Source organism: Ranitomeya imitator, chromosome 8 (genome assembly GCF_032444005.1).
Source record: "Ranitomeya imitator isolate aRanImi1 chromosome 8, aRanImi1.pri, whole genome shotgun sequence".
NCBI lineage: Eukaryota > Metazoa > Chordata > Amphibia > Anura > Dendrobatidae > Ranitomeya > Ranitomeya imitator.
This window is the reverse complement of record NC_091289.1, coordinates 152,828,278-152,842,393: the sequence shown is the minus strand read 5'-3', so window position 1 is coordinate 152,842,393 and position 14,116 is coordinate 152,828,278. Positions and strand designations below refer to the sequence as shown.

General features: G+C 48.2%; 2 protein-coding genes across 6 annotated transcripts in view; one reads left to right on the top strand and one right to left on the bottom strand.

Annotated features, from left to right (window-relative positions):
* The window catches only part of RPAP2 (RNA polymerase II associated protein 2), a 99,259-nt gene extending 88,586 nt beyond the window's left edge, over window positions 1-10,673 (bottom strand). For 2 of the 3 annotated variants that reach the window (XM_069737564.1, XM_069737565.1), the window contains exons 1-3: window positions 10,594-10,673; window positions 7,845-7,893; window positions 5,771-5,885 (exon numbers count right to left, since the gene is read on the bottom strand). In XM_069737564.1, the coding sequence (XP_069593665.1) occupies window positions 5,771-5,885; window positions 7,845-7,893; window positions 10,594-10,624 (195 nt within the window). In that variant the 5' untranslated portion in view covers window positions 10,625-10,673. Of the gene's footprint in view, window positions 1-5,770; window positions 5,919-7,844; window positions 7,894-10,593 lie in introns of all 3 variants that reach the window. The other variant, XM_069737566.1, reaches the window with a different exon arrangement.
* Window positions 10,674-10,895: 222 nt separating this feature from the next.
* The window catches only part of GLMN (glomulin, FKBP associated protein), a 50,172-nt gene continuing 46,951 nt past the window's right edge, over window positions 10,896-14,116 (top strand). The window contains exons 1-2 of one of the 3 annotated variants that reach the window (XM_069737560.1): window positions 10,896-11,100; window positions 13,890-13,969. In XM_069737560.1, coding sequence (XP_069593661.1) covers window positions 13,928-13,969 — 42 coding nt within the window. In that variant the 5' untranslated portion in view covers window positions 10,896-11,100; window positions 13,890-13,927. The remainder of the gene's footprint in view (window positions 11,101-13,889; window positions 13,970-14,116) is intronic. The other 2 variants (XM_069737562.1, XM_069737561.1) reach the window with 2 other exon arrangements.

The window sequence follows — 14,116 nt, the reverse complement described above, 5'->3', positions numbered from 1 at the left end:
GCTTTTGGATCTCAAGACCGAAACATGAACTCGAGTACATTGGCGTTCAGTCTGGACGCCATCTGATCTACATCTGGAGTGCTCCAGAGAAGGCAGATCTGTTGGAAGACTTCCGGATGAAGTGCCCACTCACTTGAGGTGAGACCCTGGCGGCTGAAGAAGACTGCCGCCCAGAGTTGTACTCCTGGGTTGAGTGCTGCAGAGATCACCGAATGATAGATCTCGGCCCATCAGAGAGTGTGAGGTACGTAGGTCAAGGCGCCTGACCGCGGGTACCTGCTAGATGAAAGACGTATGGCACAGCCGTGACAATATCCGATTGAATAAGGATGGGGAGACCTGCCAGAAGGCATTGGACCTGCTGTAGGAGCTGTGGTACCATTCGGATCCCCAGAAAACTGATTGGGAGACTGGATTCCCAAGATAACAAGCGGCCTTGAGCAGTGGGGTGACGCTCCGTAGTCACTAGTAACCATTGAACAGGGAGAAAGGATCTCCCCTGGATCAGAAAGACGCTCAGAGACTACCCTCTGGAAACCTGTTTGACCTGCAGAAAACAAGCGGAGCGAAGGGAACTGCTTCCATTGCCACCATTTTTCCTCAGGACCCTCATAGCAAATCGGATGGAATGAGGGCAGGTACGGATTGGGGCTAAAATTCAGCTCTGTCTTGAGAACCTGATTTTTTTTTAACGCCGTAGCAGAAAAAGTAGCCCACAACCAGACAGGCCTTTCTGGCATTTGCCAGAATTGCCAGATGGCCAGTCCGGCCCACAGTGAGGGGATGAGTGACCAAGTGCGGGGGCTCCCTGTTGAAGGGCCACGGCCTTGTCTCAAGGGAGGATTACCAACCCTCTGGAGGTGTCCAGGATCAGCCTTAAAAAGGAAATATGCTGGGCTGGAAATGAGGAAGAACTGTCTAAGTCTATCCATCAGCCCAGGTGAGGGAGGGTATCGCAAGGTATATATAGACGGACTCAACGCAGTCCTGGAAGACCAGCTGGAAAGTTGCCAAGATAGGGCAGGACGGCCACGCACCCAGAGTGCAAGAGGGACCTGACAGCCGCCATGATAATGGGGAACACTCTGGGAGTGGTAGCAAGGCCGAAGGGCAAGGTTGTGACTTGAAAATGCTGTTTGTGAATGGAAAAGCAAAGGAATTTTTGAAGAGAGGAAATTGGGAATGTGAAGGTAAGCATCCCGAATGTCGATGGATGCCAGAAACTCCACCTTTTCCCACTGAAGTGATGGCCGAGTGGAGGAACTCCATCTGAAGAAGGAGGACCTTGTCAAGCTTGTTAGAAGTTTGAGGTCCAGGATCGGTCTTACTTTTCGGTCCCTTTTTTTTTTAACCAAGATCCCTTAGATCTAGACTGTCCTGGACAACCCTTCCACTGATGGTTGGGTCTATAGGACACCTGTGATAGGCCAGTTGTACTGTCTCCGGAAAGAGAGAGAACTGTCCTGAATCAAACAAATATAGACCAACACTGGAACCATCAGTAACAAAATCTACATAGACCAAACACCCTGTGTTGAGGTCTATAGCACAATTACATAGGACACTCCTATATGGTGTGGACACTACTCCATTTTTTCTGTTATTGTTCTGAGTCAAAGTAGTTAAGGTTTCCGGCCAGGAGACCATTGCTCTGGCAACCCATGCGGCAGCTAAGGAAGGGTAGAGTGCTGAACTCGAGGCCGCAAGACGGAATGAGTCACATTGTCTGACAGTCCATGGTATTTTTAAAAGATGATCCATCGGGCAGGGATACTGGTATGCCACAGGAGTTAAGCTGCCAGGTGGCAAAGTGCGCGGCTGCATCCAGCAGGTGAGGAAAAAAACATCTCTTGAGTCGCTGCTGTCTTTGAACGGTGCAGAGATAAAAGTATGAACTCTCGATCAATCATCCTCTTAACAGGGAAGTGGAGAGGGATCGTACGCCTCCTTGCATCATCCGTTAAATGATGGCGATGCAGAGGGGAGCTGCTCGGACGTCAAAAGGAAGGCATCTGTACATCCACGGAGATCAAGTCCCCGGGTGTACCGGGTTGGCATTAGGCCCGGCTGTGGAGTATACATGGAGGCGACACTTCATATGCTTGTTTGATGATGGTGTGAGGAGATTGGTGTCCTTTGAAGGACCCGTCGCCCTTAAAAAAAAAAAAAAAAAAAAAAAATCACACCAGGCATCGCATCTGATGTTGCAGTGTTTGCATATTGCTGAAAAAAGGATATAGCGCTTGAAGAGGCTTCTGCTTCTAAAGCAAGTCCATTTGCAATTGCTCATGGTGGGCTGGGACCCTGGACTCCCATGCTGCAAAAACACAAGTGTTTTCCACTGTGCTACCATGGTGCTCGCCAGTGAATCGCTTATCCGAACGCTTGCTGTCCAGGAAAATGGCAAATGCACTACTAGGGAGTTGATCTCCGTTTGGAGGGACCCTGTGTGATGTAGAGCAGAACCGTAGTCCTTGTCAATCTACAGAGATTAGTTGACGGCCTAAATAGGCAAATCCAACTTGATCTGAGGCTCTGGGGAGTTTAGATCCAAGGTCACCTCCGATTCAGATGCGGAGTCTAGTGCTCAGCAAATCATTGGTGAGGGAGATCAAGAAATGAAGCTCCCATTTTCTAGACGCCTGTATGTTTCTAGAATACTTGTGGCCCCTGCTAGCCGATGGCCCCCTTGTAGGAGAGGATCCATCTGTATTGATCCTGTGAGCACTTCGAACCACAGAGGGTTCACATAGGAATACAATCTCTTGGTCAGAGAAGCCATGGATTGCGGCGGTGGCGAAGCCCACTCAGGGGAACTAGGTACTCTGCAAGAAAAAAAAAATGGGATCGGCGGCGGAGGGCTCCTAAGCTCATTTGAACTAGGTACTTTGGGAAAGGTGACCGGCTTCGGCGGCCCCCGCTGGTCATGTACCTTTAAGACCAGTGAATACTGGACATGTGCCTTTAAGACCAGGAAATGCTGGTAATGTGCCTTTAAGACCAGGGATTGCTGGTCATGTGCCTTTAAGACCAGGGATTGCTGGTCATGTGCCTTTAAGACCAGGGATTGCTGGTCATGTGCCTTTAAGACCAGGGATTGCTAGTCGTGTGCCGTTAAGACTAGCGTTAGGACTAGGGAATACTGGACATAGCCTTTATGCTGTTCGTGTGCCTTTAAGACTAGCTATAGGAACAGGGAACACTGGACATAGCCTGTATGCTGCCGGAGGAGGTGTGTGGAGGAAAGAGTGCGGGGGGAGGGATGGAGCGGCGTCTCCCTACCCGGATCCTGAGTCCCCCGTCAGCGTTGGATTAGCGCTGTCTTCAGCGCTGAATACCACCGGGTCCGATGCAGCAGCCACTTCCGGATGTATCTAGTTCATGTCCGGAAGCGGCGGGAGGAAGATGGCCGTCGAGAATATGCTGAATAGGGGGGTGGAGCCATGAAGCGCGGCCTAGCGTGGGCGGAGGCTCTGGGTTGCGGCCTACACAAACCCGAAGCCGTGGGCTAAATTTTCGGTGCCGGCTGGCACCGAGCGGGGAAAAAAAAAAAGAAAAAAAAAAAAAAGGGAAAAACAACTCGTCGCTGCAAAAGAGGGGGGAATCCGCTTGTTGCGCAGAGCTCTCCAGCGGCTCGAGTCCTGGCACTTACCTAGGAAGCTGCCGGAAGGCAGAGTATGCAGCTCTGTTCAGCAGGTCAGAGAAGTAGAAGAGATCCTCTGCTGTCGCTGCTGTTTGGACAGTGAAGGGCTAAAGAGAAGCCTTCAATACATCGTCCCTTTAGCAGGGAGGTGGAGAGGAACCGTCCGCCTCCTTGTACCGTCCGCTTTCAACAGTGGTGGTACAGTGGGGGCAGCTCGGATGCCACGAGGTGGGCCTCTGTACATCCAAAGGGTTAATCACCTAGGATGGGACAGGGCCAGTTATCCGCCAATAGGCCTGGCTGCAGAAGAGGATACGTGGAGGTGACACTCCATGTGCTCATCCGTTCAGGGTGTGGGGAGATCGGTGCCCTTGAAGGGACCCGTCGCCCCTAAGAATCAGCTCAGGCAGTGGCTTCCCACGTCGCAAGAGAGGATACGGAGAGGCGACACTCTCCGTGTTCGCCTGTTGATGGTTCGGGGAGATCAGAGCCTTGAAAGGATCCGTCACCCCTACGCTCGTTGTAAGAGGTAAAATCAAAAAATGTAAAAATAAAATAATAAAGAGTTTTGGGTCTGAATAGCAGACCCGTCCGTGTGTCTCCTACGGACACTAAGCAAGAACTGGTTAGCTGAGAGCCAGCAGGAGGGTGTATACTGCAGGGAGGAGAGAACTTTCTTTGTATCACTTAGTGTCAGACTCCTAGTGGCAGCAGCAGCAGCATACACCACGGTCTGTGTCCCCCAATGAGGCGTAGGAGAAATATTGCACAATATGAACAGAAAGATGTTTTTACCCAGAAATTAATGTTCATTCTTTTTAGTATTTTTTCCTGCATTTTCCTTCAAAAAATGGCAGAAAAAAAAACGCAGAGTGAACACAAGCTTATCCTGACCTTAACATGAGTATTACTAGAGTGGGAGAGTCCAAGTGCATGCAGTCCCTGCCCGCCAAGGCTGATAGACAAATGCAGCTTGTACTGAGCAGTGAGAGATCTCAGCAGGGACACTGAGAAGCTGTCAATCAGGTGGGCAGAAATGAAGTTTAACCTTTAAAATAGGATTATGCAGCCATTCTGTATGGATTTTCAAAGTAATTACAGCAGCCCTATTCGGTCTAAAGGTACCGTTACACTAAACGACTTACCAACGATCACGACCAGCGATACGACCTGGCCGTGATCGTTGGTAAGTCGTTGTGTGGTCGCTGGGGAGCTGTCACACAAACAGCTCTCCAGTGACCAACGATCAGGGGAACAACTTCGGCATCGTTGAAACTGTCTTCAACGATGCCGAAGTCCCCCTGACGCACCCGGGTAACCATTGGGTTACTAAGTGCAGGGCCACGCTTAGTAACCCAATATTTACCCTGGTTACCATTGTAAAAGTAAAAAAAAAAAAAAAAAAAAAAAAAAAAAAAAAACAGTACATACTCACATTCTGATGTCTGTCACGCCCCCCGCCGTCAGCTTCCCGCACTGACTGTGTCAGCGCCGGCTGGAAAGCAGAGCACAGCGGTGCACTGACAGTCAGTGCAGGAAGCTGACGGCGGGGGACGTGACAGACATCGGAATGTATGTACTGTTTTGTTTTTTTTACTTTTACAATGGTAACCAGGGTAAATATCGGGTTACTAAGCGCAGAACCGCGCTTAGTAACCCGATATTTACCCTGGTTACAAGTAAACACATCGCTGGATCGGCGTCACACACGCCGATCCAGCGACGACAGCGGGTGATCAGCGACCAAAAAAAGGTCCTGATCATTCCCCAACGACCAACGATCTCCCAGCAGGGGCCTGATCATTGGTCGCTGTCACCCATAACGAGATCGTTAGCGGGATCGTTGCTACGTCACAAAAAGCGTGACGTTGCAACGATATCGTTAACGAAATCGTTATGTGTGAAGGTACCTTAAGATTTATTGTATGCATGTGCGCAGTTTGTACTGTGAAATCTGATGACAGATCCGTTTTAAACTTTTCATCATCAGTCATAAAATTCAGGTATGAGTTGCTGTTTGTTCTCCCATCACTCTTGAAATGAGTGAATTAAAATGTTAGATGCATAAAATCATAGAGTAGTTTATTGATAAAACGTTTATTGTTGAAAACCCCAGTTAAGACTTACACAGTCCATCAGGAAATCCTCGGTGATATTGCTCTCCAGGAGCCGCTCAACAATTTGGTGCGCCCTTCTCTCTGTCTCAATCTTCTTGCGAATCGCATTTTCCAACGCAGCTCTCCTGTGGGTTTATACAGACAGAGGTCGCTTGTACCTGTTCTCAATCAAGAAATGACTTAAATAGGACCTGCCTGACAAAGTGAAGTAGACCAAATGTTCCTCAAAAACTAGGCATCATACCACTATCCAAAGAAGTTCTGGAACAAATGAGAAAAAGTAACTGAGATCTATCAGTCTGGAAAAGGTCATAAAGCCATTTCTCAAGATTTGGGATTTCATCAAACTACAGTGAGAGCCATTACTCACAAATGGTGAAAGCATGAAACAGTGGTGAACCTTCCCAGGATTGGCTGGCTGACCAAAGTTACCCCAAGAGGGCAGCGACAATTCATCCAATAGGTTACAAAAGACCCCACAACAGCATCCAAAGAACTGCAGGCCGCATTTTCCTCAGTTAAAGGGAACCTGTCACCTGAATTTGGCGGGACCAGTTTTTGGTCATATGGGCGGAGTTTTCGGGTGTTTGATTCACCCTTTCCATGCCTGTATCAACCCCTGCACATATCAGAATATTCTTTTTGAAACAGAATTACTAATAGATGAAAAATAAATCTTTTTTAAAATTCATACCTCAGGGATATTTGGTATCCAAGGTCAATATCCAGTGGGCCTCCCTTATTGTCTTATGGTTGACACCTGTATTGTTTGCTCTGCAGCATTGATTTGAGCTCCACCTATTGTTTTTGCTCATTCACTGCAAGCTGAGTATGACATTTGTTTTGTTACATGTTATCTCAGTCGTCCTATGAATAAGGGTGTTGTGTACACCAGAAACACATCAGGTTTCTGAGGTTTCATTTTTTTTATCATGTTTTAAAGTTTTTTCTAATAAATAGTACATTTTATTCTCCTGTTGGACGTGCCGGTGGATTTCCCTTTTCTTTTTTCTTGAGCAATAAGAACATAAAGGCTCGTCGCAGTTTTGCTATAAAAAAATTCTTGGTGATCCACAAGACTTTTGGGAAAATACTCTACGGACTGACGAGACAAAGGTTGAACTTTTTGGAAGGTGTATGTCCCAATACATCTGGGGCAGAAAAAAACAGCATTTCAGAAAAGAAACATCATACCAACAGTAAACTATGGTGGCAGTAGTTTGGTGGTATGGGGCTGCTTTGCTGTTTTAGGACCTGGAAGACTTGCTGTGGTAAATGGAACCATGAATTCTGTTCTCTAACAAAAAGTCCTGAAGGAGAATGTCCGACCATCTATTCGTGACCTCAGCTGAAGCGCCCTTGGGTTATGCAGCGGGACAATGATCCAGAACACACCTCTGGGGCGGCCATATGTAAACAGTATACGGACTGGAATACTGGAGCTCGGTACAATGTGTAGTAGCCGCTGCCTGGTATTGCAGATCAGCTCCTTTTGAAAAGAATATTATCCGTGCTCCAGCTCCCGGTAGTGTCCGTAAACTGCTTCCATCCAACCTCTGCTGGAGGAGTGATTATGAGGACGGGTCAGCAGTATAACAGTAGGGGAAATCTCATTTAGAAGGGGTTGTCTCAAATTCTTAGATACTTTTAAATTTAGATCTTATTAGAAATCCTCTTAGTTCTGAATAATGGAAGGATTTTTAATTCCATAGTTTAGAGAACGTTGCCTAGGATACCGGCCACCTCTGCAGTCTCAGAGTGGTCGATTACCAAGGCAAGGAGTGGGCACCGCTTTGGATCCGGCCAGTTGCAATCTCCCTGCGCGTCTCCAGGCTGCAGAGGCAAATTACCTATGTTATAGCAGGCTGGGAGACAACACTGTTCGGACCAGCAGTACAACCATGCCGCTTGTCAGATCTGTGAATCTTCAGTAGTGCACCACCCCCGGCACAGTATGAAGCCGTACGGCGGGGGAGCGGGCGCTACTGAAGAAGACTAGAACTCTGCTGTCAGCATATATGAAAGTGCCGCAGACGATTACTCCCTGAAAATGCGAGCTCAATATAAAGCTGCACACACGTTACCTGTTGGCAGCATCTTCACTATTTACGTCATCACTAAACTGCACTTTACCTAATACAAAAAAGAAAAGGGCAAGATCAGCAAAAATAAAGAGAAAACACCGGATACAGCGCAGAACACAACAGCAGAGAAGCATCGCCGCACTACAAGGGTCAGGACGGAACACAGCGATTCACCCTACGGAGAAGCCATAACCCGAGTGTAGAAATAACAACTCCAAACACACAAAAGCCAAGAAAAATCATCTGCACATACGGCTGTGTAGTGGGCAGTGGGGTGGCTCAGTGGTTAGTACTGTGCATTGGGCAGAGGGGCGGCTCAGTGGTTAGTACTTTACATTGGGCAGAAGGATGGCTCAGTGGTTAGTACTGTGCCTCGGGCAGAGGGGTGGTTCAGTGGTCAGCACTGTGCATTGGGCAGCAGGGTGGCTCAGTGGTCAGCACTGTACATTGAGCAGTAGGCGGCTCAGTGGTTAACACTGTACATTGGGCAGCAGGCGGCTCAGTGGTTAGCACTGTGCTGTGGGCAGCAGGCGGCTCAGTGGTTAGCACTGTGCTGTGGGCAGCAGGGTGGCTCAGTGGTTAGCACTGTGCTGTGGGCAGCAGGGTGGCTCAGTGGTTAGCACTGTGCTGTGGGCAGCAGGGTGGCTCAGTGGTTAGCACTGTGCTGTGGGCAGCAGGGTGGCTCAGTGGTTAGCACTGTACATTGGGCAGCAGGCGGCTCAGTGGTTAGCACTGTGCTGTGGGCAGCAGGCGGCTCAGTGGTTAGCACTGTGCTGTGGGCAGCAGGGTGGCTCAGTGGTTAGCACTGTGCTGTAGGCAGCAGGGTGGCTCAGTGGTTAGCACTGTGCATTGGGCAGCAGTCGGCTCAGTGGTTAGCACTGTGCTGTGGGCAGCAGGGTGGCTCAGTGGTTAGCACTGTGCATTGGGCAGCAGGGTGGCTCAGTGGTTAGCACTGTGCTGTGGGCAGCAGGGTGGCTCAGTGGTTATCACTGTGCTGTGGGCAGCAGGGTGGCTCAGTGGTTAGCACTGTGCATTGGCAGCAGGGTGGCTCAGTGGTTACCACTGTGCATTGGCAGCAGGGTGGCTCAGTGGTTAGCACTGTGCATTGGGCAGCAGGGTGGCTCAGTGGTTAGCACTGTGCATGGGCAGCAGGGTGGCTCAGTGGTTAGCACTGTGCATTGGGCAGCAGGATGGCTCAGTGGTTAGCACTGTGCATTGGGCAGCAGGGTGGCTCAGTGGTTAGCACTGTGCATTGGCAGCAGGGTGGCTCAGTGGTTAGCACCGTGCATTGGGCAGAAGACAGCTCAGTGGTTAACACTGTGCATTGGGCAGCAGGTGGCTCAGTGGTTAACACTGTGCATTGGGCAGCAGGGTGGCTCAGTGGTTATCACTGTGCATTGGCAGCAGGGTGGCTCAGTGGTTAGCACTGTGCATTGGCAGCAGGGTGGCTCAGTGGTTAGCACTGTGCATTGGCAGCAGGGTGGCTCAGTGGTTAGCACTGTGCATTGGCAGCAGGGTGGCTCAGTGGTTAGCACTGTGCATTGGCAGCAGGGTGGCTCAGTGGTTAGCACTGTGCATTAGGCAGCAGACGGCTCAGTGGTTAACACTGTGCATTGGGCAGCAGGTGGCTCAGTGGTTAACACTGTGCATTGGCAGCAGGGTGGCTCAGTGGTTAGCACTGTGCATTGGCAGCAGGGTGGCTCATGGTTATCACTGTGCATTGGGCAGCAGGTGGCTCAGTGGTTAGCAGTGTGCATAGGGTGGCTCAGTGGTTATCACTGTGCATTGGCAGCAGGGTGGCTCAGTGGTTAGCATTGTGCATTGGGCAGCAGGTGGCTCAGTGGTTAGCACTGTGCATTGGGCAGCAGGTGGCTCAGTGGTTAGCAGTGTGCATTGGGCAGCAGACGGCTCAGTGGTTAGCACTGTGCATTGGGCAGCAGGGTGGCTCAGTGGTTAGCAGTGTGCATAGGGTGGCTCAGTGGTTATCACTGTGCATTGGCAGCAGGGTGGCTCAGTGGTTAGCATTGTGCATTGGGCAGCAGGTGGCTCAGTGGTTAGCACTGTGCATTGGGCAGCAGGTGGCTCAGTGGTTAGCAGTGTGCATTGGGCAGCAGACGGCTCAGTGGTTAACACTGTGCATTGGCAGCAGGGTGGCTCAGTGGTTATCACTGTGCATTGGCAGCAGGGTGGCTCAGTGGTTAGCAGTGTGCATAGGGTGGCTCAGTGGTTATCACTGTGCATTGAGCAGCAGGCGGGTCAGTGGTTAGCACTGTGCATTGGGCAGCAGGTGGCTCAGTGGTTAGAACTGTTGAGTTGCAGCATTGATAGTCTTGGGATCAGATCCCAAAAATCCACACTCCAAAGAAGTACTGATGGGAAATGTAGACTGTGAGCCCTACTGGGGACAGTGATGATGATGTCTGTACAGCGCTGTGGAGTATGATGGCGCTATAGAAGCGATACACAATAAATCTATAAATCAGAGGGGGGGCAGAAAAGCATTCACATTGATTTTTCTGGCTAACACGGTACCACAATACAATTTGTTATTGTACATCATTGGAAGAAACATACTTTCAGATCTATGGCTGTAACACCAATCCACCAGCAGCCGGAGCCTCCAGGAGACCATTCACACTGTGTCTACAGTCCTTGTCCAGATAAACTACCGCAGAGTGTAGACACAACTACCACAGAAAGCACCCACTACCACCTCCTACTTCCCCCACACTTTCTGTAAAAGGCTTACGTGATTTTGGTGTTTTCCTCCTCTCCGCCATGCTGGCTGATCACAGAAAGTGATCACAGAACGTGTTCCGGTATGCGTTCCAAGCCTCTACTACACAAACTTCCGCGTTCCACTATCCAATGACGTCACAAGATTTGCGTTCCAAGCCTCTCCTTGTTCTAAACGTCCAGCTATGCTATTCATTTCAAGCCTCGTTTTCATGCTCGTCCTAGTCAAGCCTCGATATTATATTGATTTGCGTTCCAAACCTCAGTTACAGATCTATGCGTTCCAGGCCTCATTTAGAGTTAGTTCCTTGTCTCAAGCCTCTTTATGGATAGACAGGTTAACCATGTGAGTTTTGGAACGCAAAGTGAGATTTCTCCTTTTCTATCTGGTAAGCCGCATATTACCCCATTATGCGGACATGAGGCGCCTGTATTATATATAGGGTGAGTGAGCGCTGAGCTTCCGGTCCTTTATCATCCACTCTGCTTCTTCTGGAGCCTCCACAAGTCTCCAGGACAAGTAAGTCCTGCACGGTTTTAATATCCTTCTGTTTTTTTTTTTATATTTTCCGGTGTTTTCTTATTGAAGAAGCTTCTAGATGCATTAGTGATATTAGTGGTGTAGCATAAAGATGGTGGCCCCAGTGCAGATTCGGGGCCCCCTCCTGTAATGTATGGGGCTCTTGTATGGTCTGAGGGATCTTGTGGGTCTCCCTGTAGATCTGGTGCTGCGTGTGGTGGTATCAAGATGGCGGAATCCACAATGGACCGTGTCCGGACCCCGTTATAAGTCATTGGGGGTCTGTGAGGCACTGATGGTGCTGGAGGATCCTGCAGAGCGATGTCACTAACATTAATAACAGAAGCCTCAATGCCAATGTGACTGCCGCACAGAACATTGCAGGCTCCTCCGAAATTAGTGGCTTCCAACCAAATCATGTTCCCTTCACCTCTATGTACAGCAGCAAAACTGCTACCTGTCTACACACCTTACCAGGGTGGGCCGGTGAGAGGAAATTAGGCCTTAGTGCATCGTTCGGAGCAAAAGATAATGTAAGACCCTGTCTTATTTTCTGAGAAACATGGTACAAGCCATTTTGCAAATGAATATTAAAATTTTCAGCCGGTGGATACAGAACAGGTAAATACAAAACCCGGCACTCAACTTTGTGGTGAGAAGAAATGGATCATTTATTGTATCCCAAGAAAAACGTTTCGGTCACACAAAAGGACCTTCGTCAGTAACTGAAAAGTTCACATACCAAAACAGTTTATACAATCGGGGTAACAACCATAAATAAATGTAACAAATAAAACAAAGTATATACAAAACACATACATGAACTACTGTACATGTTCATGGCGATAGAAGCTTGTCTATAGTGGGTGTTGGTAACGGAGAGTCACACACATATAGTGGCCCAGTGAGTGGAGGGGTACGTACCATATATTGGGATAGAAGATTGGTACTAGCGGCTATACACGCTGCCTACAAGATAGAAATAGCGGAAAGGCCGGTGAGGTCTGACGATGTGGTAGTCTGATAGACAAGGAAGATATTCAGATATAAGCCTACTGGATGGTTACCGGAAGCGGTTGGTCGCAGTTATTTTGGCTAAAGGTTGTGCAACCAAGTATTAGGCTGAGGGTGCCAATACTTTTGTCTGGTCCATTTTTGGAGTTTTTGTGTGAGATGATCAATGTTTTGCTTTTTGCTTCATTCTCTTTTGTGTTTTTTCATTTAAGACAAATTAAATGAAGATAATAATACCAAATAACTTGTGTTTGCAATCATTCTCAGGAAGAAACTGAGTATTATCTGACAGAATTGCAGGGGTGTCAATACTTTTGGCCATGACTGTAGGTGTTTGCGTTCCACCATAAGGTGGTTTGGAAGGTGGGGACGAGGAGCGGATATGATGCGCCGGAAGTGGGGCGCCGGGATTTAACGTCCCGTCCCCATGATGGGAGAGGCAGGCTGTTCTAGCCCTAATGCGCATGACCGCTGTGATGTCTTGTCGTCAGGCGGAGATAGAGGCATGTAGGCGTGAAACTACAGTGTGGGAGTGTTTGAGGCAGACCATTGTAAGCCCTTTGTGGAATAGGGAGACTAGCATTATACTGCAATTTGGAAAACTGTCTGAGATACCCTACACTTACTTGGCCGCTTGTAATAATTTCCATGCTGGAACCCATAACATTGCCCTATCCTCTGCAGGCTGCACATACTTTCTCTCGTCATAGGAATCAGCCTTGTATTCTGGGCATTACCGGTAGGCTTATATCTGAATATCTTCCTTGTCTATCATACTACCACATCCTCAGATGTCACCGGCCTTTCCGCTATTTCTATCTCGTAGGCAGCGTGTATAGCCACTAGTACCCATCTTCTATCCCAATATATGGTACGTACCCCTCCACTCTCTTTCACTCACTGGGCCACTATATATGTGTGACTCTCTGTTACCAACACCCACTATAGACAAGCTTCTATCGCCATGAACATGTACAGTAGTTCATGTATGTGTTTTGTATATACTTTGTTTTATTTGTTACCTTTATTTATGGTTGTTACCCCGATTGTATAAACTGTTTTGGTATGTGAACTTTTCAGTTACTGATGAAGGTCCTTTTGTGTGACCAAAACGTTTTTCTTGGGATACAATAAATTATCCATTTCTTCTCACCACAAAGTTGAGTGCCGGGTTTTGTATTTACCTGTCATAACAGTTTGGGAACCTACCCGTGCACCTTCCTAGGTTGTGCACACGTTGATTTATCACACGGTAGATTCAGAACATGCATAGTGATTACAAACTTTTCATTGAGCCTATAAGCACTGTTTCGGATCTGTATGGGATCGAAGTGCTTACCAACTCAACAGCAGAAGTGGTCGGTCTCCAGGGCAACCGGCTGTAAACAAGTGTTAAAATTTGCAACCGTTAATGAGATATTAATAAGCCTAAATTGCTAAAGTTCTTGTATTTACAGGCACATTCTGATCATCTCGATCTATGAAGATGGCAGTAACCCTTTATGATAGGCAGCATAACCCTACAAACTAGTCTAACAGTTAAGACTTTGCAATTTGGGGTAATCAAACAAACCAGGCTGCCAGCCCAGGGTAAAATTGAGCAGAGAAAGACTTGGCGCGATATAACGGCGCCTTACTCCATCTTTGCTGCAACATTAGCCAGAAGTGTGTAAACCTAAATGCAAATGCAGAACATTGTGATCTGGGGTTTTATGTCTCGCTCAGTATTTGTGCTGATGCACATTAACCCTTTTCTTTTTCTGATCCTTTAATAGGTTATCTGGGTACCATTCACCTTCCACTACCAAGCACAATGGTGGCCGCAGCAGACCTCCAAGCGCTTGTTCAGAGACTTGTAAGCTTATGTATTTTCCTCATTCATTTTCATTTGCTGTGCACAGATTTAATAGTTTTAGGGGTCGTGGCTTTTTTTCCATATATTTGGTGAATGAGGCTGTCACTTGGTGACCACATGTGCCTTCAGTGCCCCATTCTTGAAATA